Source organism: Cricetulus griseus, chromosome 4 (genome assembly GCF_003668045.3).
Source record: "Cricetulus griseus strain 17A/GY chromosome 4, alternate assembly CriGri-PICRH-1.0, whole genome shotgun sequence".
Classification (NCBI taxonomy): Eukaryota; Metazoa; Chordata; class Mammalia; order Rodentia; family Cricetidae; genus Cricetulus; species Cricetulus griseus.
In genome coordinates, this window is record NC_048597.1 from 52,483,068 (window position 1) to 52,509,592 (window position 26,525).

General features: G+C 40.0%; 1 protein-coding gene across 1 annotated transcript in view; it reads right to left on the reverse strand.

Annotated features, from left to right (window-relative positions):
* Positions 1 to 9,493: 9,493 nt before the first annotated feature.
* Positions 9,494 to 26,525, reverse strand: part of Rabl3 (RAB, member of RAS oncogene family like 3) — a 31,859-nt gene continuing 14,827 nt past the window's right edge. Inside the window, exons 3-8 of the mRNA XM_027412709.2 lie at positions 24,841 to 24,970; positions 22,287 to 22,401; positions 19,772 to 19,922; positions 15,374 to 15,445; positions 11,859 to 11,897; positions 9,494 to 11,292 (exon numbers count right to left, since the gene is read on the reverse strand). Coding sequence (XP_027268510.1) covers positions 11,227 to 11,292; positions 11,859 to 11,897; positions 15,374 to 15,445; positions 19,772 to 19,922; positions 22,287 to 22,401; positions 24,841 to 24,970 — 573 coding nt within the window. The 3' untranslated portion in view covers positions 9,494 to 11,226. The remainder of the gene's footprint in view (positions 11,293 to 11,858; positions 11,898 to 15,373; positions 15,446 to 19,771; positions 19,923 to 22,286; positions 22,402 to 24,840; positions 24,971 to 26,525) is intronic.

Here is a 26,525-nt window from a genome sequence, read left to right on the forward strand (position 1 = left end):
CAAACTCTGGCGCTTATATGCAAACTTGGAAGTGCATGGAGACTCCTGTATTATTGAGGCTAACTGGTTATACAGCATACAGACTCGAAGTAGAATGGAAATTCTATTAAATTCTGAGTTTCTGAGTACCTTGGAGCCTCATTCCTAACTAACTTGCTTTAGTGGGTAAAAAACCAATACAAAAGAGCCATTCAAGACAAAGGGAAGGCTTCACTGCTTCAGTCTCTATGGAACCAGCCTCAAAGACAGGCTTAAGTGTTTCACAGCTGGTGTGGTGGTGCACACCTTCAATCCCAACCCTGGGGAGCCAGAGGCAGGCAGATCTCTGTGAGTTTGAGGGCAGCTTGGTCTACAGAGAAAGTTCCAGGACAGACAAGGATATGTAGAGAGAGGAGCCCCTCAAAAAAAAAAAAAAGTTTCATTGTGTGAGAGACTGAAGGAGAAAGAAGGTGACGAGAGGTTCCCAGTTGGATGAAATTTCCTTTAGGACCCTGAAAATATTTAAACCAGAATTAACTTATTAATAGACTTTAGGAGTTCTTCCTCTGTTAACTTTATTTCCCACCTTCTCTATTTTTTATAACAATGGTTCAATAAATTATTTACTTCGCAATTACTATACCAGGTACTGTGAGGCACACATCCAGGGAATGAGAGTTAAACCAAACCAAACCAAACCAAACCACAGGTATGGGTAGCCTTGAGACTTTGTCTAATGGCTTCTGATTTTAACTAACCTAAGCACATATTCATTCATTCAGTCTTCTTGTGGACCATTTCAACACTGCATGCTAAGTGCTATGATAGTGACTACTGGTCCATGGTATTATTGGAAGACATTAGACAGGGCCTCAAAGCCAGACTTGGAGGGCCAGGGAAGGCCTCCTAGTGGAGATGATGTCTGAACCAGGTCACCTAGGAGAAGAGTTAGAAAGGGCTTGGGCTTGGATGAAGAGGTGGCAGTGCACGCCACAGTGTGGGGGCAGTGTAACTGAAAGGAGTGGTGTCTGGGGCGGTCCTATTGGGAAGCTTTCCAGGAACAGGAATCTTGGGCAGACTTTTGAAGCAGAGGAAGCAGAAGTGACCTGGCTAGGAGAGCCACATTTAAAAACACACCCAGTGGAAGGATGAGACTGTCACTGTCGGGGTAAGCCAAAGGCATACTGGACCAGAGCAGAGTCACAATACCTAAGCAGTGAGCAACAAAAAGAAAGCTGGTAAAACCTGGAGTGAGGAGGGGTTTGATGAGCCAATATTGGGGATGTGTGGAGCAGTGAACAGAAATGCAAGATTTGAAGCCAGCAGGTGTCTGCTGCTTTCTGATCTAGCGGATAGGAACTTCACTTTCTGCACAAGAAAGGTCTGAACTCTCAGACACCAGCAAGTTGGGGAAAGGATCAAAGACAAGCATTATAAATGGTAATGAGCCTATCGACAGAGTGTTGCGATGCAAGCCTCCATCCCAGGTATGTTGGAGACTGAGAAGGGTGCTGAGATTCACTTTAGCCTAGGCAACGGAGGCCAGCTTGGGCAACATAGGATGCCCCCTGACTCAGAAAAACAACAAAAACTTCCAAGGACCACCCCAGCCGAGAGTATGGGAGGGAGTCTCTGGGATGAGGGTCTTCAAAGACTAGGTGGGTAAGGATTCAGTGGTGACAAACAGAAACAAACACAGAGGCAATTTGAGTCTGAGTGTATTTTGCAGCTCTCAAGCAAGGCTTTTTTTTGTTTTTTGGGTTTTTTGTTTTGTTTTGTTTTTTTCGAGACAGGGTTTCTCTGTGGCTTTGGAGCCTATCTGGAACTAGCTTTTGTAGACCAGGCTGGTCTCGAACTCACAGAGATCCACCTGCCTCTGCCTCCCGAGAGCTGAGATTAAAGGCGTGCGCCACCAACGCCCAGCCAAGCAAGGCTTTTTATACAGATGTTTTCTCAGGGGATGTTTTTGTGAAGCAAACCCAAATAAAACAGATGACATTATTGTTACCTGGCACAGTAATGCACTAATCATCTAAAGCTAACCAAAACAAAGAATCATCCAGGGTTAATCAAAACACAGAATCATCCAAGGCTAACCAGATATTTCTTAAATCAAGTTAATAAAATTTTATGGTCGGTTATTGTTTAACATTTATTACCTAGTTCTTGTGAGTTTTTGAAATATTGAGTTATTTTAACTATTTTAACTCTTTCTTATTAAAAGTTTTCTTTACCAAATACTCAAGCCCACCCACTCGATGACACATGTACAGCCATATGAAATTTTATTGTTGGGAAAGTTTTTACTATTTGTACTTATGTGAATGACATGAATGATTTGGAAAGTGCTGTTTTTTTTTTTGTTGTTTGTTTGTTTGTTTTCTGGAGATGAGGTCATGGCTAGTGACCCCATCTCAGGGGATGGTTTCTTATGTATTTTTCTCGCTTGAAATGTCAGCATAGGATTTTAGGAACATTTTGTAAATATGAAAAAAAGAATAGAAGAACAGAAATTGCCATGAGAACTACGGCCCAATATTTTTCTCCGGCTGAGAGTTCCACAACCGGTTCCAGGAGACCTCCTCCTTTTGAGGTTATTGCCTCAGTCTGCAGAACTTGTCGCACAGAATCTACTGGATTTGGTGTGGCAAAAACCAAACCCCTAAACCTCAGCCTTCCCTTCTGCCCCCAGTGCATTTTCAGGACTGTCACAACTTGTATTCTACTCTTCAGCTCTTAAACTGGAAGATTCTCCTCTATATCAGTGGCCTGAACTATGACATATTACTTTGTATTAAATATGGAATGCAAAATTTCTGGAAATGTTCAATGCATTTTATTTTTTGTGTGGTGGTGGGGTGTTGCACACGTCACAGTGCACCTATGGAGTCTGAGAGATTGCCTAAGGCTGTGGTTCTCAACCTGTGGGTCATGACCCCTGGGGGTGTCAAACTCTTTTCACAGGGATTGCATATCAGATATCCTGCATATCAGATATTTATAATTCATAACAGTGGCAACATTACAGTTATGAAGTAGCAACGAAATAATTTTATGGTTGGGGATCACCACAACATGAGGAACTGTATTTTAGGGTCACAGCACCAGGAAGGTTGAAAAACCAGTCACTTATCACTAAGTATTTTCTAATGATCTATAATTCAACACCTTACTTAGGTTTTTCTTTGTGTTAAAAGGGAATAATTAGAAGTCTGATTGAAAAAGGCTTCATTTCTCAGCTACTGGGACCCTTTAACTTTAACTGAATATTACACTTTGTCTAATCTGTTTACTGAGAAAGGGCTAGGGAAATGAAAATGTTAATTTTTATAAACATTTTTTATACTTTGTTTCTTACTTTGATAGTCTGGAGAGAAGCACTGCCATGAAAGAATGTGACAAAGCCTTGGCTTTTGTTCCTTTTTTATTGACAAATTAATTATACATGATGGCACCTTCATAAATGTAGACAGTATACCCCAATCACACCTACCCCTTGTCTTTACCCTCATGTTTCCCCTCATTTCTTCTTCCTCTCAACTGGCCCCACTGTAGCAGGCTTTCTTGGACTGCCAGCCCCAAAATGATGACACAGAAACTTCCTAACTAAGAACCTTCAGCCTTAGCTTAGGCTTGTTTCTAGCTAGCTTTCTTCCTTTAACTTAAATTAACCCATCTCTATTTATCTTTGTGCTGCCCCAAGGCTCGTTTACCTCATCTGTGTACTGTCCATCCTGCATTCCTGCTTCCCGGCCACCCCCCCCCCCCACTGGTTGGTTACCTGTCAGCCCCACCTATCCCTCCTCTGCCTAGCTATCAATTATTCAAGTTTTTACTAGATCAATCAGGTGCCTCAGGCTGGCAAGGTAAAATAGCAACACATCTCTACATAAACAAACATAGCACATCTTTACATAGTTAAATAAATATTCTATCCCACAACAAACTGCTTCTACTTTCATGACTCTGGGGTTTTAGTGTTCCAATGAGCATGTCAGGGTTGCCTAAAGGAACACAGGTGAGGGTCTGTTTATAGGTTTGGGGGCCATTTACTAGTGGTGCTGTTAATACGAGTCCTGGGTTAGGTTTGCTTTCTCTGTCAAGTAAAGATTGAAAAGGCAGGAAATAAGCCAGTCACAGCAAGCACATGAGTTTTATTAAATGCAAAGTGCATGTGCCCCACCCCCATTAAAGAGACAGACTCCTTTTCACAAGTGAGAAGAGGTGCCAGACATTGAAATCTATTTTTCTCTTGGAGGGATGGAGATTTAAAGGTGGCCTAGGAGGGGTCTCCACTTCTCATTTTGAATTGGTCAGCTTAGACAAAAAGGAGTGGGCTGGCTGGCACACAGCCTGTATGTGGACCTGCCTGGAGCATACGGAGTTTAGACTGGTCAGTTGAAAGGGGCTGACCTGGGGAAGAGGGTGAAGACTGTCAGATCTCTGTCTTGAGTGAAGAAGCCAGAAGTATGCCATCTTTCTCTTTGTGTCCTCTTTCCCTCTCTGCCTGTCAGAGTGCTGCCTCCTGAACATCTCTCCCTCCCCCACCAACCATTAACCGTATAAAAAATCCCTGGTGGGGGCATGGATTCTTCTCCCACCAAGACAGGGTTTTGATGGATCCAATCTTGTGCAGATCTTGTGTGGACAACTACAGCAGTTGAGATCAAGAGTGCAATAGTCATGTTACACTTAGAAGCATCCACCACCACCCTGAGCCTTCTCCGTCTCTTTCTATTCCTTGTACAGTGTTCTCTAAGCCTTAGAGAGCATGACACAACATTTCATTTATGGCTGAACATCCAATTGTTATTTATTCTCTGTCTAGTTATGAGTCCCTGCAGTAACTGCAATCACCACCAAAAGAAGGTTCTCTGGACAAAACTGATAGCAGTTAGTTGTTTAGAAGGCAATTCGATGGGCAGAGCATGTCTATCTAGCAAAACAACAGCAATAGCTTCCCTACGAGGGCCTATATCTGAGCAATGGGCTCTTGGGGCTTACAGTACCAGACACGAATTCCTTCTCATGCAGTGGGCATCAAATCTGATCAGATAGTGGTTGGCTACCCAGTAACAGACCTGGTATTGTTGCAACGCTGGGCTCATCTTATCTAGCTAGTTGATACTGTTGTACACATGGTCCAAGGCTGAGAGGATTGTTGATGGCAGTCTCCCCCAGCAGTCTACAGAGCATCTTCAGGCACTGAGGGCTAGCCAGCAGGGAGCAAGTATCTAGCCCAGTTCCAGCTTTATTTCTCTGCACTGTGACCAAGGCATGGGGCATCTGCAGAAATGGGTTCTGGTGAGCAACCAATAGCAAGCAACAATTGGTTAGCTATCTTTGCTTTGTTTTCAGGAATTCCACATTAAAAAAAAAATTTTAAAGAAAAATGTTGACAGTTACTTATATTCAAACTTCCTTGCTGCATTGTTTTCAAGATTTACAAAATTTAAAAATTGTTTAAAAGAAAATGTTGACAGTCATTTAACATTTTCAGATCTTAGTTTTGGTTGTTTCTGCTTTTTACTAGTATATACCAATTGTACCAAATAATGGGTTTCCATGTGACATTTTCACATGTGCATATTATGTATTGTGGTGGTATGAATAAGATGGCCACCATAGTCAGTAGAGAGTCTTTGATAAGATTAAAGGATTAGGAGGTGTGCCTTGTTGGAGGAAGAGTGTCACTGGGAGTGAGTAGGCTTTGAGGTTTCAAAAGCCCATGGTAGGCCCAGGTTCTTGCTCTGCCTGAGGATCGGGATGTAGCTTTCAGCCACATCTCTGGCACCAAGCCTGCCACACCTGCTGCCATGCTTCCCACTGGGATAATAATGAACTAAGCCTCCGAGACTGTAAGCAAGCCCCTAATAAAATGCTTTCTTTTATGAGTTACCTTGGTCATGGTATCTCTTCATAGCAGTGGAACAGTGACTAAGACACATAACTAAGACAGGGATATTTAAAAATAGTTATGGGGATTGGTACAGACAAAATCCTTAAAGGAAGTAACTATTTAGAATTGTCCTTTTGTTGGCATCTGGAAGACATGTGCACCTTGGGGAAATCTACCACAGTACTACTGTACAACAATGAGTCGTTCCTTTGCCGATGAGGACAAAGGTGATGGTGAGCTGACGTGGGAAATAAGAACTAGCAATGGGCTGCATTCATAAGCAGGTCAATCCTGTTAAAGGTACATACGCAGAAGTCAATCTGGAAAATGGGTCCCATAAAATGATCTGTGCCTATACACCTATTTATGGGATGCGTGTGCTTATCCATTTTAAGACCACTGGTTCCCCCTTTCCATCCTCAAGAAAATGGAAAACTTCCAGGAAGATGGAATAATGAGAAACACAGTGTGTCAGACCCACAAAGCCACCACTGCAGGATGGTTCTTACAGCTCAGGGGGCTCCAGGACAGATATCTCAAATAAGAGACAGTTCTGAGCAAGTTGTTACATCTTGGTTAGAGGCTGCATTTTCTACCACTATGTGGTAAAGTTTAGCAGTTGGTTAGTTGAGAAAACAAACCACTGTCAACAGAAGGGGTGTGTTATGACAGCCAGCAGAGCACTGATTAGCAATAGCTGGACTTGGACTAGAAACAGCTGTCTCTATGAAAATAGCATCCCCAGGAATGACAGCAATATACCAAAGTCCTGGTTTACTAGTAGGTGCCATGGCTTCAAGAGGGAGGGAAATGGATAAGATCACTAAGGAGAGATTAAAGTTGAATGTTGGTAAACTTTGTTATAATGGTACTCATAAAGTACACAATTTACAGTCTATGTACTCTGTACTTTTTTAGTTCATTTGTCTTTCTGAAAGGCTGGAGCCTCACTACCTATATTGGGGTTCACTTGGTTTGTCTGTTAAATATATAAAGTCTGGGGGCTGAAGAGATGCTTAGCAGTTAAGAATACAGCTGTAATGCCAGCTCCAGGGATCCAATGCTGTCTTCTGGCCTCTTCAGGCATGAGCTGCCTCCCCCCCCCCAATACATGACAAAATTAAAAACATCAAAAATACAAAATTGTTTTCTTATTGCATAATATAGAATTAAGGGATGCGAAAGAAAACAGATGAAACCTTGGAATCTGAATTTAAATCCAGCATTGAAGATTTTTATACACTTCTGAGGTTGAAAGCAACTGATTGGTGTCCTACTGTGGACATGTAGATTAATTGTAACTGGAGGTTTCAATCCTATGGGACAAACTGGCAAACTGGCAACATCCACTGGGATAGTTGAGGTCCAGGGTTAGACTTCCTGGCACCCTTTTTTTCCCCCTGTGCAGTGATTTAGCTGTCTTTCAACTATGAAGAAATGCATTTCTTGTTTCTTCTCCTCTTTCCCCCAATGTCTTCTAAATGTTAAGGTATTAATGCAGGAATCCCACTGAAATCATCAGATTTCTTAGAACAGATGGTACCTGTACTTTAAAAAAAATCAACGAAACCACTATCTATTAAGTGTCTATACACAGCTCTACCCGTGTTAGGTGCTGTAACACAAACCATTGAGATGAGGGTAATGGCAGCAGTTAGGAATACCTCATTCCAGTCTGATGGCCCAGTACATCAGTTTCAACAAGTTCACTTCAAAATGGACAGAAATAGTGACTATATAGATGAACACCCAAGGCATTTTTTTTTCTTCTTGTTCATAGTGGAGACACCAATAGGTAGATTAACAAGAGAAAAGCATATAGATTGTTTAAACCTAAAACAAGCAGGGCTTGCCTAATGGTAAGGCATATTCACTCAGATTCTGCTTGGTGTCTTTATCTTTGAGGATAAAGATGTTTCTTCCTCCCTGAATGAAGAGTGGGCATGGGGAATAAAGGTTTTTTGTGAGCAAGTTCATGTAAGAGGCTGCTAGTTTTACAACCCACTTTGGGGGAGAAGAAATAAGGAGGGGTGTGAGTACCCTCACATTTTTTTCCCACTTTCTAAGATGCCCAGGTATTGAATGATAGAGTAGTGTGTCTGTACCCCAGTGACACTGAGGTGGAGAGACCACCTAAATCTTCAGTTAGGTTCCAAGTAAGGGTCCTGTCCACCCAAAGGACGAATGGATGCCTCAGTGCTTTTACATCTGGTTCCCTCTTCACTGAATGAGAATATTGGTCCAAGAACTCAAGTTATTCAGAGAGAAAAACAACAATGGACAACAGCTATTACTAGCAACTTGTGTTATCAAAAAGGTAAGATAATTAAGATTCAACACATCAGAAGACAATTCTGGCAGTTAAAATAATTTATTTTTTGTATTATATTAAATTGTTGTTTAAAAGTAGTATACATGACTAAGTCTTTAAAAGTCATGCTTCAAGAACATTGTTTTGAAGGCGTCTGGCAAATAACACTCATTTTGTAACAAATTTACTTCAGATGATAGATTAAAATTTATTTTTCTTAGAAAAATGTGGCTTAAAACTAAGTGCAATATATATATATATACATATATATATATATATATATATATATATATATAGAGAGAGAGAGAGAGAGAGAGACAATAAAAGTGATCCTCCCCAGCTTCATAATGGCCACTCTAACTGCACAGAAGCTCACTGAGAGAGAGACACCTTGGGTTAGATTACGTTGGGTGTGTAATGTTTATTTTATTTATAAGTTTTTTTTTTAGAATACAATTGTATACAATTATAAAGAGAAACTAGAGTTCAAGAAATCAAGCTGGTAGAAGAAATGGAATTGAAGAATATTATTAATTTATTAAGTCTGATCCCGTAGCCATCACTGATGGGTTGCTTTTATTCCCTCACCCTTTAAAAAAAAGATTTTTTTTTATTTCACATGTATGAGTGTTTTGCCTTTATGAATGAAAAATGCACTGTGTATATGCATAGTGCTTACAGAGGTCTGAAGAAGGTGTTGGATCCCCTGGAATTGAGTTGCTGATGGATGTTAACTGCCTATGTAGGTGCTGGTAACAAATCCAGGTTCTCTGCAAGAACAGCAAGTGGTCTTAACCACTGATCCTTTGCTCCAGCCCACTCTTTTCTCTCTCTCCCCCTTCCTTCCCTTTCTCTCCATCTCTCTCTTCTGTGTTTTTCAAGATAAGAATTCTTTGTGTACTGGAACTTTCTCTGTAGACCAGGCTGGCCTAGAACTTAGAGATCTGCCTGCCTCTGCCTCTGCCTCTGGAATGCTGGGATTAAAGATGTGCACCACTGCTAGGCTCTTTTATTTCTTTTTTCTTTTTTTTTCCTCTGGTTTTTCTTTAAAGATTTTATTTATTATGTATGCAACATTCTGTTTCCATGTATATCTGCACACCAGAAGAGGGCACCAGATCTCATAACAGATGGTTGTGAGCCACAATGTGGTTGCTAGGAATTGAACTCAGGACCTCTGGAAGAGCAGTTAGTGCTCTTAACCTCTGAGCCATCTCTCCAGCCCTCTTTTATTTCTTAATAAGAAAGAAATGATAGAAATTGGGGTGGGTTTCATAATTAAGAAGAAATGAGAGGAAAAGGAATGGATTTTAACTTAGTTACTTTTTATTAAAATTTTTGATATTGGAAACAAATCTAATACCTTGCACATGCTAGGTAAATGCTCTACCACTGAGTTAGATTCCATGCCCCTTGATTTAATTTTAAAAGAGAAATAAAAAGAGTTTTAGATAAATTAGATAGGACTTTGTGTAGCATTTGGCTTCTACTTTCCCAACTTTACAGACTCTGCCACAAGTCATTTGTGACAGAAGTCCACATACAGATCATAATTTGCATAACACCAATTATATCAGAGAACAATCAAACCAGCAAAGAAGTCAACACTGGCCTGGTCTTTCCAGTGAGGAGGAAAAGACAGAACAGTCCAGATCAGGAGGAGTGCTCTTTCAGTCCCCAAGGACTGCACTCCTGAGCTTCTCCAGCTCCTTCCCAGCAGACACTGCCTTCCAGAGCCTTTTGAAATTTAACTATAAAGAACAGAAAATGAACTTAGTAGTTCTTACCTGGTTTTAAAAGAACTACAACTGTGCATTTATATTACTATTTTTTAAACTTTTTGTAAACTAGGGAGCAGAGAGCTGCAGCAGAGAAGAATGGATAATAAGGTGTTGAAAACAGTGGCCAATTAGGTTTTTTTTTATTTTTGCAACCAATTTTATAAACTAAGGAAGAGCTGGGCTGTGAGAATTAAACCACAAAAAAGATGGGCTAAAAAATAATGATGATCAATTATGCAAACACATACATACCACCGCCAAAAAACTGTAAAACTGTGGGGTGATTGTGAAACCCTGAACACTGGTTCATAATTTATGTGAATGCATTACTCTGAAACTTATTTGACTTTCCCATAAATACATTGTGAACTCAAGGATAATATTTTAGTTTACCGTTCATCATATTCAGGGGGCATTTCAGGAGTTTAATTTCCTTTAAAAAGCAACAAACAAACAGAAAAAAAAAAAAAAAAACACCAAAAAGGCAGTAACTCTCTCTCACTGCCCTTGTGCTGCTCTCAGATTTCACCCAATTTCTAAACAGAGTCTTCGAAAGCTGCAACCTAGCGTGGAGGAGCTGTGGATGCCTCAAAGAAGCCTTCTTTTCTGCTCTATTCTCCATGTATTATTAATTTGTATTTCTATTTAACTCCAGCTATTCGCTCATCTCTGCCAGACACCAAGCCTTTTCCAGCGGGGAGGAGAGGAGACAGAGTTGCTATTCTTAGGCATCCCTGTGTGTAATGAGGCTGGAGAAAATGAAATAACATCACTTGGCTTCTTTAAAAAAATGACAGAGATGGTTTGGAGTGGATAATTCAGGGCTGGTTAACACGACCTTTCCCCTCAAGAAGGTAAAACAGCACAGATACATTTCTGAAGTACTTAATTAAGCCTTTAGCACTGAGTGTGGGAAAATCACAGACCTATAAAGGAAGGCCCCTGGTTCCAAGCAAGAGTCAGTTTTCTCTGCAGTCCTTGTCACCTCTCATTTACTGCATTGCTCTGACAATATTTCATACCTTCATGAGGCTTTTACAGAAGCTATCAATGGGGACAGGGAGGTGAGCAACACAGAAAACAGGGGCAAAGCAGGTTCTTCCGAGTCGTTGCTTTCTTTCAATTTTCCATGAGAGGGTGAGGTAGCATTTTGAGATGTTTGTATCAAAGCCTGAGAAGTCAATAGCCTGACACAGCAAGAGGAAAGCTGTGAAAACTGCCACTGCTCACTCACTCTTCCAAAGGGTGAGTGCAACTCAGTCATAATGGAAGTTCTTTAAGGTCCCTCCTCCAAACCTCTTCCGATCAGGAAAGCCTGGAATCTGTGGGCAAGAAAGCATCCTGTTATGTTCTAGGCAGAAAGAGTCAAATGTTAAAACTGAACTGTTTCCTGTTTCAGGTTCCTGTGTGCTAGCCTGTTGTTGATTATAAAACCAGCTCTCTAAGATTTCACTCAGAAAACTGTAGAATGATAAATAATAAAAAGAAGCTCTACAAATATGGAAAACATTTGCCAATAAATTAGTGGCAGTGTCATGTGGAGCCACACAGGACAAATCTCCTAAAATCATCAACTGGACTTTTATACAAAGTGTCTGTACTGTGGAAGACTCTAGACAAAAACTTTTGAAAATTGAAGCAAATTATCTTCTTTCCTCATGTTACTGTATCACCTTGTCCCTGAATTCTTCTTGTATTGCACATTCTTATTTCACCTTTGTCTAGGTTTTCTCCTTTTGTATTCAAGAGGACAGCGATAGTAAGTTGTCTGTACCTACAAAGAGTTTCTTCCAACTTAAAAAAAAAATCCCCTCTGGGAAAAAAAAAATTGGAAACCATTTCTTTCAAATTTAAGAATCCATTTTATTAAGAAAAGATAGATACCAACCTGATTACCTTCTCTACAAAAGTACCTCTTCTCTATGACCTGTGACAGACAAGCAAAGACTTTAGGGCTTAACATATTTACCTGGAAAAGGTGACTAATTATAATGTTCATTAATGTAACTATAGAAAATACTGCCAAATTAGAAACCTTTTCAACAGTTATAGACATTTAATAGAGTGAGCTAAAAATCTGATGCTGGGGTTAAGAGGAATGGCTCAGCAGTTGAGCATTTGTTGCTTTTTTTTCCCCCTGGTTTTTTTCGAGACAGGGTTTCTCTGTGTAGCTTTAGAGCCTATTCTAGCACTCGTTCTGGAGAGAGCATTTGTTGCTTTTTGAGAGGACTGGAATTCAGTTCCTACTACCCACACTGGGCAGTTCACAACCATCTGCAACCAGCTTCAGGGAATCACACAGCATCTTTGGGCTTTTACAGGCACTTACATACATGTGGCATGCACTCAAACACACACATACACACACATACATACAAACACACACACAGACACACACATACAGACATAAACAAACATACACATACAGACACACATCTACACATACAAACATACACAGACAGACACACACACACACATCTTTAAAATCTGGTGTTAATGGGATCGAAACTGTGAGATTATTTCCACTAATGCCTACTGATTCCAAAAGGAAGGAATGATATACCAAACAACCAATGAGCAGGATACAGTGGCACACCCTATAACTGAAACTCAGTCCCAACACTAAGGAAACAGAGGAAGGAGGATCAGGAGTTCAAGCCTGTACAACTTGGTGAGTTTCAGACCAGTCTTGGTTATGTAGTAAGACCCTGCCTCAAAAACAAAACAAAACAAAACTCACAAATAAATAGCACATTAAAATGCATAATGTCCCAAAAGGTTACTAGAATATGGCAGCAATTGGGCCATGTTTCCTAGCAGTCAGCTCCAAAGGCTCCATAAGACAATGCAAACCACTACAGCAGTGCAGCTATCCTCAAGAGGGGTGTGTGTGAGGCAGTGAGGAATTCTGTGTGTCCTGCAAGTGGACGACGGTCAGTGAGCTTTCCTTATGGGCTTCATTGGCATCCTTATTCAGTAGTTTCAGAGCTCGCTGAGTTTGTCGGCAGGGGGAACAGGCTGAAGCAGTGGATATATCTTCGTAAAACATTGCAGCTGGTGAAAAGCTCTCACAAAACATGTTCTAATGCAGTGGGTGTGAGAAGCATGCTTTCAGGTGATGGAGAGTATTATATAAGATACTAATTCCATCTGTCCTGGAGGTGCGGCTGTGATTACAGATTAGGTGCATGCAGACTAAGACATTCCCATCTGGAGTGATGATGCTGAGGCTGCTGACTGAGAGCACAGCCTGTCCTTTCAGGCCTGGGATAGCTAGCTCACAATACACAAAAATACAAACTATTCAGGCTCTTTCTCTCTTGGAGACTATGTCTGGCTTAGTAGTTAAGCCACAACAGACCCAAGGCAAAGATGTATCTATCAGCCTTTGAGGCAGAAAAGCTGGTTTCTGGTTAGTAATACCTTGAAACACCAAGTCCCAAGCACCCAAAGGACTGAGTCTTTCCCTGTTTTCAGTAGGACAGGAACATCTTATTCTGGAGTAAAATTACTACCAGCTGAGAGAATCTGGAGGACTTAGACCCCTCTGGTAGAAGCCTTGGCATTCTGGAAGGTCTAATCCACAGAAAAAGGGCAAACTGTATTGCCAGGTGTTTGGGTTCATATCCAGTACATGTTGTGCAAACCAGGCTATCTCCTTACTGATGGACTCTATGAGACCTAGACAACAAAGGTAGCTTTCTTTTTTGCTGAGAATTCTTCACTCCCAACTTACAAGGTCCTCTCTTAAATCCAACCAAAGTACTATCTATCTATCTATCTATCTATCTATCTATCTATCTATCTATCTATCCATTATAATTATTAATAAAGCATTTTTGAGAGCTTAGGTCATGACAGTCTAAAATCCATTATTTCTCTAGGATGGGACTTATAGTTTTTAATCTTAAAAAAACACACACACACACTTAAAACAAGCTGGGCAGTGGTGTCACACACCTTTAATCCCAGCACTTGGAAGGCAGAGACAGGCGGATCTCTGAGTTCGTGGCCAGCCTGGTCTACACATCAAGTTCCGGACAGCCATGGCTACCCTATCTCAATAAGCCAAATCAAACCAAACCAAAACAAAACATCTAAAAGTATAAAATGAGACCTTTCCTGACCAAACCCATATCTACAGAATATTATACTTAGGGACAGGACTTTGTATTAGATGGGGACTTAGATCTAGATAAGGCAAACACTGTACATTTTAGGTTTGAAAACAATATAGAGAGAAATAGAATTCCTTGCACCACTTCCCCCCCAACATGTTACTCTGGGCAGCCCAGGGCAGTGAACAGAAGCTGTCAATCTTCTAGTCCCCAGCTTGAAGGGTTGGCTACCTGAGAACTGTGAGAATCAGTAGTCTGTGTACATCTGTACCTTTTGCCACACCCCAGTTAATAAGTTGTGAGTGAGATAAAATTTCCGTGTTGGTCACATAGGGGATTGAACCTCATGGTAACATACTGAAAACAGGGACAAATAATAGAGACTTGAACAGTTAAAAGAAAAAGGACCTTATGGAAGATAAGAAGGGGAGTGTCTTTCTTAAATTTTAAAACTTATTTTATTTTTATTTATATGTGTATGTGTTGTGTGTCAGAAGTGGGTATTGGATCTGCTGGTGCTGGAGTTACAGGTGGTTATGAACAGCCAGATGTGGGTTCTGGGACCTGAATCTGGGTCCTCTGCAGGAGTAACAACTGCTCTTAACCACTGAGCAGTTTCTCCAGCACTCAAGTGTTTTTCTTAAGAAACCACACTTAAAATAGATCTAAAACAGAAATAAATCATTTTCAGTAATGCAGAAATGGGAAATCAGCACTGTGCACTGTGCAAGGCAGCTTCGTAACCCTCAGAGGAGATGAATAGTGTTCTAACTTACCAGTGAGCTGAGCCACACAGCATTCTCACTGTAGCTCAGTGCCAGACAGTGCTACACTACGAATGGGATTGCTTCTCATAGGGAAACAATAGGGATTCAAGGAGACAGCTTAACTGCCCAAAATAATAGTAACATTTACATGGACAATATTAATAGCTGTGAGAATAAAGGACTTTAATCTCTGTTCAGTGCTTTTGGGGATATGGAGTAGTGAATAATTACACAAAGAACTGAAAAAAAAGGGTAACTATAAATTGTTCTAAGGAGGACTCTGCTATCTTTTTAAGAACCCTAACTGAATCCAATAGCCTTTACTCTTTGCTTAGAGAATGTTAGTGATGGAATAAGTACGTCAGCAGGCCTTGAGCAATTATTCCAACAGATAAGAGAGATCAAAACAGGTATTCAGGCTGTGAAGTTTGGGCAAAGGAACAAAAGGACACAGCATTCTACAAAGAGTTTAAGCTATCATATGTTAAGTTTAAAAATAACTTAATTGAAGCTATTACCTTATCAAAAAATCTACTGAGCTTGACAGCATTGGAGGAGCCTGCAGCTGAGGACCGTGGGTTTGTGCAATCCTGGAAAACAAAGGCGCACACAGAAAAGCCAGGCAGTGAAGCTCCAGTGCAACTATTCCCATTGTACCATTCTAATAATACTAAATCATCACAACTCATATAAACAACAAGGCAATATTCAGCTTATGATGCACAACCAGGAAAACACCAAAGAAGGTAAAGCCATTTAGTCTTTGCCATTTGGGCAATACTGGAGGATACTGAATCAACGTACTCATCATCAAATAATTCCTGAAGGAAGCAGAATTATTAGCAGTTTATTAGCAAAACAAAGGGACTGATCAGGTGACCTACATATGTTTACTTTGAAAACCAGAAATAGAATCATTACAAACAGGACACATTTAAGGCCAGGGACTAAGTGCTCAACTAATTAAGTACTGTGTAGGTTGTAAAATAGTTGAAAACATGAAAATAAGATTTAGTAGGCCAGAGAACAAACAGGTGCCAAGGATTTCTCCATTTCTTCATACATATTGCAAAGACATGCAGGTTTTGATAATAATAAGCAAGAGATTTATTATTATTCAGTAAGAGTCTTTAAATAGGAAAACATGAGGACGGGAAGCAATCCTGGACACTAAGTCATCACAACAGCTTGCAAACGCCAGTATTTCACCATCTTTGCCTCAAGAGATGGAGTAGGCTTTGATGTTTACCTCAAATGCCACCAAACTGTGCAGAGACCATTCAGGTTCTTTTGTGAAGGTGTCTTGTACCCATCTGTGGGCCCTCTGTGCCCTTGAGAAAGTTCTGAAATTACTCTTGCTATACAGCCAGGCTCATGTTTCCTTCTAATACATTTAGAAGCAATTTCTTGTTTTGTTCATACACAGCATTTCAAGGATCACACTTTAAACAATGGCCAGAAACTATAATGGTCCTCAACTCAACCCCCACCCACACACACACAAAGAAAAAGGGAGTGGGTAGAAGGGAAAGGGGGAAGCTGGCTGACTATAACAGTTTACAAAGATCATAAAATGCTGGGGAAATCAGGAATCTTGGAAGCCAGTAATCTCTGGAAATGTGCCAACATTTCCAGATTGTGTAACCTGCTTAAGTCATTATGGCTCTAAAGATGGGCTTACTCATTTGTGAAATAGGGACAAATCTACTCAGTTTTGTGAGATTCAATGAGATATTGCATGCCTGTCACACAGCAGACACTGGAATATCAATTTTCTTCATTGCAAGAAAATGCTATCAGATTGATTTTTTTGTAAATACGTATTCTAAATGTATCAGTTTTGTTTTTCTCTTTTTTAATTAAATTTTTTTCATTTATTTTACATACCAACCAGTTTCCCCTCCCTTCTCTCTTTCCATTCCCTCCTGCCACTTCTTGTCTATCCTCCCCACCCCACTGAATTTTTAAGTACAAACCATTTTTAATATAATATAGATGATCCCACATGTGATTTAAATACCTTGGTATATCACTGTGCACACTGATGTATTAGCAGTAATGTTTGAACACATTTATACCAGCTGGGACAGACAAGAAATCAACCTTAGACCTACATTAGATGTTTTTTGCAAAATGGGTATTGATTACCTCATCATCAGAACATTAGATGATGACTCTAAATAGGAGTCAAAATACAAAAGAAGAAGAAGAAGGAGGAAGAGGAGGAGGAGGAGGAGGAGGAGGAGGAAAGAAAGAGAGAGAGAGAAAGAAAGGAAGAAAGAAAAGAAAAGAAAAGAAAGACCCTAAATCAAATAGCAAACAAACAAAACAAGTTTGCTATTGGGAGCTAGGCAGTGGTGGCACATCCCTTTGGGAGGCAGAAGCAGGTAGCTCTCTATGAGTTCAAGGCCAGCCTGGTCTGCATAGTGAGTGCCAGGACAGGCTCCAAAGCTACACAAAGAAACCCTGTTTTAAAAAAATTAACCAAAAAAAAAAAAACCCCAAAAACAAAAACAAAAAACAAACAAACAAAACTGACTGTTGGGCTCCACAATTCAAGATGAGCAAGAAATCTGAAACTCCATGTGTTTTAGGGTAAACATTTTGGAGCTGAAAGAGCCATCAGTCATTGATCATGGCTGAGGGAAAGCCTGAAAATTAATAGCTCTAAATAGCTCATCTGAAGTGGAAAATGACTAAATACTAAATAGACACACATGAGAAAAAGTACCATACACAACAACCCTAGCATCCAACCCCCCCGCCCCCCAGACAGGGTTTCCCTGTGTAGCTTTGTAGACCAGGCTGGCTTGGAACTCACAGAGATCCACCTGCCTCACCCTCCTAAGTGCTGGGATTAAAGGCATGCGCCACCACCGCCTGGCACTAGCACCCATTTTTATTCAAATAATTTGCATTTGTATTCACAGAAAGCAATTCTGACTTCATTTCCGATATATGCATGCTAGATTCATACTTCATAGGTTTACGTAAATTCATACAAGAAACTGAGCCAGCACCAATGTTGTCACATTAGTCCCAGGCTGAGGTTTTACAGTTACTTGCTGAATTTCTATTTTGAACTCCCACATTCAGCTGCCCTCTTATACATTAACTCCTTGTGTTCTCATTACCCACTTCCGTATTGTTTCTGCTGTGTTCCTGAAGGATACTCTGACAAACGAAAGGCATGCTATACTTAAACTCTCAGAGATTCTAAGTGCTGAAGTCCTACTGCTTACCTTTTTGTTTTGCTAACAACTGAAGTTGGTCTAGCCTTTGTAAGCTAAGGAGGGATATGCATCTAGCTGGCTGTCACAGAAACCAGCAGGCACTACACAAAGACATATTCGGAAGCACAGTAAAGTTACAATTGGAACAAATTGTGTGTATTTAATGGCAAATTTCCCTTTGAAAATAATGTGCAAATAAAGTAACACCAGCACTGATTCTACAGAGAGAACATATTTATATAATTTATACAGTAGGGATTCTCTGGGATACTGTGGTCCAGCACTGACTACCCAGGATGTTGACATTGAGCATTCCGCAGTGGCAGCTACAAAAAGGGGATACATTCCACTGCTCACTAAAATACAAAAACAATGGATGGCAGACAGAAGCTGAGTCAGACATGGATGGGGTAGAGGCAGTATTTATAGATGCTGATTCACTTACAGCACTGGCAGAGGCTGTAAGCCAGTGGGAAAGTCTGTGTTTCTCATATACACGGCCCAGCACCACATTTAAGTAGACAAACCATTAGCAGGGTACTGCTCCTGTCAGCACTATGGACACAAAGAGATAACCTGAAGGATAGCCATTGAAGACGCTCATAGGCACTGCTGGTAATAACATGCAGCGAGCTTTGGGTAACTGTTGGTACAGATGATTTCACAGTTCTTTTACAGCCAATATTTTAAATCTTAGTTGAAGAATAATCAGGTGAGAATTAGGCTTAACTGTAGAACCCAAGCTCAACAGTCAGAGTGCCTTATTTGGCTTGATTACATGCTATTCTTATCTTCATCTTTAAAACGGAGGTCAGAGAGTCTTGATGTAGAGATGGTATGTGTGACATGATATCGGTAATGCCTTAGTTTAAACAGTATTTGGTGAATAACTGCTTTAAGAGTGCTGGCCATTAGTACTATCAATAATCAACACCTGTAATGAGTGTGCTGACGATGTGGCAATCCTGCTTAAGAATAATGATGACGTGTAACCATCACTGAAGCTGCAGGTCAGGTCTTTTTTTGGGTAATGTGAACTGGTTTATATGAGCTTTGTTTCCTAGCCTCAATAGCCCCCTGTTCTAATTAAACTAGCTATTATAGTGAGGTTCTATGTGCAAACATTTATATAAATTACTCTTCATGATACACTCCTAGTTTATAGTTTGTAATTTTCTCATACATCTGTTTGTGTGCCCTTCAAGATCAATTCTGTGCTGTAAGCTGTTGAGAGGCTTGTTCTTTCTTTTTCCCCCCTCCTTTTTGGTTTTTCAAGACAGGGTTTCTCTGTGTAGCCCTGGCTGTCCTGGAACTTGCTCTGTAGGCCAAGCTAGGCCCTAACTCACAGAGATCCTCCTGCCTCTGCCTCCCAAGAGCTGGGATTAAGAGGCTTCTTCAAAAGCAACAATAACCAACATATAGTATCACCTCAATTGATATGATTCTTTTGAATTTGGTATGCTTTTTAAGTTCTCTCAAGAAAGAGTCTATGATTGTACTCTTCACTGAATACAGTCTGAGGATTTCAGTAATCAGTGTGCAAGTTCAAAGGGAAAGAGACCCTCATGTGACAGTCTAGACATGCTGACTCTGATCTACTTTGTGTTTGGTGAGCTTCTGCTTTGAGTGTAAAGCTTCTCTGACTAGAATGTAGTCCAGACACTCATTAGTGAAAACACATACCAAATTAATCTCTTCAGCATTGAAGTCTTCAGCCAAGAAAGCAGTCCTAATTGAAACTTCATGGCGCTTGGTTTCATGAATCTGGTCCAGTTTAGTCCCTATTACCAACAGTGGGATTTGATTATCAGCAAATTGTTCTCGGTCATAATCCCTGTGATAAATAACCATGAAGAGGTGAATAGGATTTACCTTTCTGATGTAGATGTATAGTATTTAAATGCAAGATGCTTACACAATCAGATGTATAGTATTTAAATGCAAGATGCTTACACAATCATAGTGATAATTAATTCCTTCTCATCATCACCTAGAAATCTTTTATCTCCCAATTTCTTCCATGTGCTTATTCATCATCAATCCATCGTCTATTGAATTCCAATTACTTATCTTATTACTCAACATCTGTTCCTGTGTGTCTTTCTAACAGATAACTTGGATCATTGAGGGCCTAATGTGACTTAACTGTCCACAACACTCTGTCTTCAACAGGTAACAGCTTCAAATTTTTTCAATATAGAAGCAGAAAGTGGATTTAAAGCTCAGTGTCCAGAAAACCTGCAGGTACTTCAGGCCCAAATTCCCTAACTTGCATATGTATTCCTAGCTATTAGTGGTTCAAAAAAAACTTTGAATAAAAAGAAGTAGAGAAGCTGCAGGCTAGAGTAAAGAGAACCTAAGTGAGACCACAGCTTTGAATGGGAATGGAAGGAAAACAGCTGAAATGTTAAATGTAATAATAAAGGGCAAAAAAATTAGAACCAAATAATTGTCCTAACATGACAGCCATGAGAGACAAAGGATCGACCCTCAGAATCTTCAGGGACTGAAGGGGGTCTATTATAACTCATTTTATTTCCATTTTACCCAAAGGATTGAGTAGCAATATGAATGATATTTATCATTAGTGAAAGGAACATAAAGTCCATTGTTGTTAATTAATTGTAATTCTATTCACCTTTTAGAAGCAAAGTATATCTGGATTTCTCACACTTATAAGCTCTATTTACAACAGTCAGCAAAATCTGCTTTTGAATAATCAATACTGCATAATCCAATCAATAACACCCACTGGAGCACAGCTTCTCTTCTACCCTAGCCCCTTTCTTTCTTTTTGAGCAATCTAAACTAGGATGGGAGGGAGAGGGTTACTCCATCTCGCCATCCTTCACAATGATCTCACAGAGCCTCAGCTATAATTGCATCTCAGAACACAGGTGGTTTGAACTATGTAACCCACCTCATATAAATACCGCCATCCGCTTTATGTACATCAAAGCCAATAATAGCTGAAGTTTGAGGCCTAAGCACCAGCCCCTCCTTACCTACATGCCTGACTCAGGAGATATGGTTTGAACTGAAAGGTGAATTACTAGAGAAGGAAGTTTTCAGGGTACCTTCCTTCAGGGTAATTTCTTTTCTTATATATTCACAAATTCTCTCATGGACAGATTTTCTATCAAACACCGTCTTTGACACACATTCTCTGCTATTTGAAATCTTATACAATCTCTCGTAGATTACCATGTAAGTACATATACCTTGCTGTCTCATTTTCATTTTTTCAAGAACTACCCTGAACCATAAATGTATGTGATTCATCACTTAAAGTATACTGCATTGATTTTGTTTTTCCTTATTGCCTCTTTCATAAAAATCATCATCCAATTGAAATTAGATCTTGAAATCATTTTAAAATCATTATGTGACAAACTGATGGAGAATTTTATTATGGACAGATATGGCTAGCACTTTTCCCTAAAACCCATATCATTTTATACACACAATAACACTTTGAGAAACAAAAACAATTATGCATCTTTTCAACACTATAACTATCATGAAAAGAAGATTTAAGATCCAAGAAATATACTTAAAAGACATAATAGGGCTTTTGATGTTGCTGTTTTATCCTTTAAAGTGGTGCTAAGGATTGAAACTCGGGCCTCATGCATGCTAGGGAATGGCTCTACTGAGCTACAGCGTCAGGACTCTAAGGAGGAAATATTTACATAGGCTCATGGATTCAAAGGGAGTAGACCCGTAGATCAACAGCACAGAGTACAGAAGTTGACCTGTACAAATATGGTCAACCGACTTTGTCAAAGGAATGAAGGCGACTCAATGGAGATTGGATACTCTTTAACAACTGATGATGGAACAAGTGACATTCTGATAAGACCAAATTACACATATTATGTGAAATTAGAGCAGATCATAAATCTAATATAAACCCAAAATTATAAAACTTATAGAAAGAACACAGAGAAGAAAATTTGTGTGATCTGAGATTAAGCAAACAGTTCTTAGATATGAGCAAAATCCAGAGTAGAAAAACTTAATTAGATTTCATCAAAATAAACCACTGCCATGAAAGATGCCATTCAGATAATGGAAAGACCATGTATAGGCTAAAATAGAGAACCAATCACACATCTTACAAAGTTTTATTTTGTAAAGTGAATTCTCAGGATTGCAATCACATTTAAAACCAATTGTAAAGTATTTCCAGGCTTACCCATTTGTCACCAGGACTCCAGTTGGAACCAAATCTCTGTTGAGAACTTCCAATGACCATCGATATAAGTTTTGAGATGACTTCTTATTTGTTAAGTCATGTACTAAAATAATACCTAAAATAAACAGGTAAAATGTCAGTATTCATCAGTGCCTCTTACCTTATAATCAACAAGGACAAGCTTAGTAAGTACAAATCTTAGATGGCTTAGAGACCTAGTATTCAAGTATGACTAACAAATTCAGAAAAGTATTTCAAAATGTCCTTTATAAACATTTTCAAGTAACTCACTATAAAGCTTTACCTAATATACTTTTTTTATTTTTTTGATTTTTTGAGACAGGGTTTCCCTGTGTAGTTTTGGAGGCTGTCTTGGAACTAGCTTTTGTAGACCAGGCTGGCTTCGAACTCACAGAGATCAGCCTGCCTCTGCCTCCCAAGTGCTGGGACTAAAGGTGTGAATCACCACTGCCCAGCTACTAATATACTTTAAAGAGTGTTTTCTTTTCCTTTCCGAAAGACTAACAGAATGTCATAAAATATTCAGAATACCTTTTGATACTCTCATCCAGCAGCCCAAGTGCCAACTTCATGCTTGGAACTACTTACAGAAGCACTTCACCAATGAAGAACATTATTTATTAACAGATCATACTCATTCAAAAATTATACTGTCTCTGCACTGATAAAATATACTAAAATAGCACTTTAATTTTTATAACTGCTATTTTTCCTTAAATAAAAATAAAACCAAACAAAACCAGGGTCTTACTACATAGAGGATACTGACTTGGCTAACTGTGTAGCCCAGCCTGGCCTGGAATTCTTCATACTCCTGTTTCTTCCTCTCAGATATGAGATACAGTTATGTGCCACTTTCAGTTGAATGGCTAATCTTCTTAAATTTTTATTTCTATCTATGTGTATGTCTGTCTGTCCGTGCATACACACATGTGTGCAGGTCCTGTGGAGTAGAAGAGAGCAGTGGATTTCCTGGAGCCGAGACAACAGCTGTGAGCTGACAGGTGGGTGCTGGGAATCAAAGCTGGGTCTTCTCCCAGAGAAGTCAGTGTTCTTTACTGCTGAGCCATCTCTCCAACCCCTCAGTTGTTATTCTTTAACAAACAAAATCTTGTACTGTAGATCTTCTGAATCTCATCAACTCAAGAGTTTAATTTTGTTGTTCTTCGAATTCATTGCTAGCTATGTAAGCTTGCTACTTTAGGAGATTTGGTTGGCCCACTGTAGTGACACATGCCTATAATCCTGCACTTGGTAAACTGAGGCAGGAGAACTTGAGTTTGGGGCCAGCCACGACAACACAGCAAGACCCTGCCTTAAAAGGCAAATGCGGGGAGGGGGAAGGAAAATGGAAGACAAGGAGGGAGGGAGAATGAACTGATTTAGGTAAGAGAATAAGAGTTGCCAGCTAGGAAGCCTGGGCAGTCTATGGGACCTCTAACAGTGGAGCCAGTATTTATCCATAGTGCACAAATGGACTTTGGGAGCCCATTCCCTATGGAGGGATACGATTGAAGCCCAGATACATGGAGGAGGGCCTTAGGCCCTCTCCCAAATGATGTGACAGACTTTGACGAACCCCTGTGGAAGGCCTCACTATCCTTGGGGAGTGGGTCAAGGGTGGGTTGGGGGGTCAATGGGGGGCATGGGAAGATGGGAGGGCGAGGGAATTAGGGATTGATATGTAAAATAAGATTGTTTCTAAAAGAAGAGAAAAAAAGGACTAAGAGTCTACAGCCACACCACTGTGAATATGCCCAATGTTATTTCAATTAGAAGAAGAAACAGGCCACTAGAAGAGAGTAAGAAGACACAGTAAAGTATGAATGTGGGCTGCAGAGATGGCTCAGTGGTTAAGAACACAGACTTTTTTCATTTAGGCTGAAGTGTTAGGGCCAACTGATAGAGGAGTCACACTGAGGTCTGATGAGAATTTATTCTAACTTAAGGGGGCTAGAGAGACACTGCATAGGCTTTCTACTGAGATCAGTAAGTAGCCTGGGCCATCAGAGTAGGAAGAAAGAAAGTGTACTTACTTTCAGATACCGTTCATCTGGAATACCTACAGAGGCCGGGGAATTACTAAGGGTGATGGGGCGGGGGTTTAAAGGGAGATGAGATAGAATGAACTGGCATTAAAGGTTGAAAGGGAAGAATGGAACAGGAAGGTTTAAACTTGGGTTGGGGTGGAGAAGCAGGGTTGAGGGAGCAGTTTGGAGAGGGATAAATATCACTAAAGACCTTTTATAAAAGATATATGGAAAACTACTACTGTTGAGCTTCTAAAATGAATATATTATATACATTACACACATACACATAAAAAAATAAAAATGGAGTAACTTTATAGCAAGGCAACAATGCCCCAGCTAGATACCAGAGGCTAACAAGTTAGACTGTGAAATACAAATTTAAATCCAGAGTTTAAGCACATCAGCTTTCTCACAGTTAAGATAAGCCCAGCATGGCACTTCATTTCAGATAATCAATAGTTGTAGACCATTAAAATATGGCAGAAATGGAAAGCACTTACCATTTACAGAGTTGTAGAACACTGCTCTTGTGCTTTTCACACTGCTGGCACTGCCCACAGAGCCTCCAACATCCCATAATTCTATATAGTAGGTCTTCTCTTCTGGGGTTCCTTCTTTGTAGTCATGAACCTAATGGATTAGTAAAAATAATCATTAAAGCCACCAAACAAATTGGTGAGCACCCTTGTTCAGTTTAAAGCAATGCCATTCCTCTCAGCACCCGCCCTCTGATTACCACCCCCTCTTAGCTTCCATGCTTACTCCTGGCTATTCCAACTCTAATCTTTCACCCCTTTGACCCTATATTTGATGCAAACATCTTTGGACAATTCCCTTCTTATTTTCAAAGCTGTAGCTCCTTCCTCACTAAGCACAAGTCCCATGACCCATTTTTCCACTCTATGTCACTTTCTATCTTTCTTAGCCACATTCATCTGACAAAACCCCAATCTTGGCAACAGCCTCTTCTTCCTCTATTCTGTCCCTGAATTCAGCTTTCTGAATGTGCAGCTCAGAAAACTACATCCTAGCAGACTGAGTTCTTTTCTAATTCAATTGTGCCCTTGGAGTCATGCTCCCATCAATTCTGCGGTCTCCTTTCCTTTCCCTGATGATAATTTTTACACTTTCTTTGTGTCTTTTTGAAATTTCCAGTATCTTTTCTCTAGGCTCAAAAAGAGATAATGTGGTTTCCTAGGCTAGAGTAATAATGAAAGAAGAACTTCTTCTACCTGCCCTTTCTCCCTCCTTGAATGTATGCCCACAGGATTACTTTCTGCTTGCTACTACCTTAGGCTGTCTGTGCCCCTAAGGCTAAGTCTGAATCCTCTGTTCAGTAAATCCCATCCCATTTCATCATGCAAAGATGCAGTCACACCATTCTTCCTGCTCTCTAGCATGGCATTTCCTTCTCTGCTGGATAATTCTCAACAACATATAAATATGCCTCATCTTCTTTCAGCTACTGTGTGGTTTCTCTGTTCATTTTCATAGAAAAGGCCTCCAAAAAGTTACCTATTTTCAGCTCTATTTTTCCTCACTTTTTTAAATGTAAAAGTTTTCTTTTCCTTTTTTGAAAATTTAATACACGAGAACTCTATTTACAACATCTCCATCCTTCCCTCTCCTTTTCTCCAGTTACTATTTTGTCTGCCCTCCAACCCCACAACTCCTTTTTCAGATTCACGACTTCAGTTACTATTGAGTGTGTATGCACGGGTAGGTGTGAGTCTAGTTAGCGATTCTGTATGTAGATATGTTTAGGGTTGACCACTTGGGGTTGGCTGTCCTACCAGGGATTCTCCCTTTCTTAACAGCCATTGATTACCTGTAGCTCTTCATCCAGGGGTGGGGACTTTGTGACATTTCCTCCATCCACATTGGAATGTCAACTGGTAGTGTCTTTATGTAGGTCTTGTTTATATTGTTGAGATTTCATGGTGTAGATTATGATGAAAAGATGCTATACTTTTTCATATATATGAATATAATTTTATTGTTTGGGAGGCACATAGCATGATGCATGTGTGGTGGTTAGAGAACAATTTGTATAAGTCAGTTCTCTACTTTTACAGAGTGGGTTCCAGAGATCAAACTCAGGTCATCAGGCTTGGCAGCAAGCTCTTTACATGCTGTGCAATCTTATTGGCCCTCACATTGCCTTTCTCAAATATTTAGTTTTTAT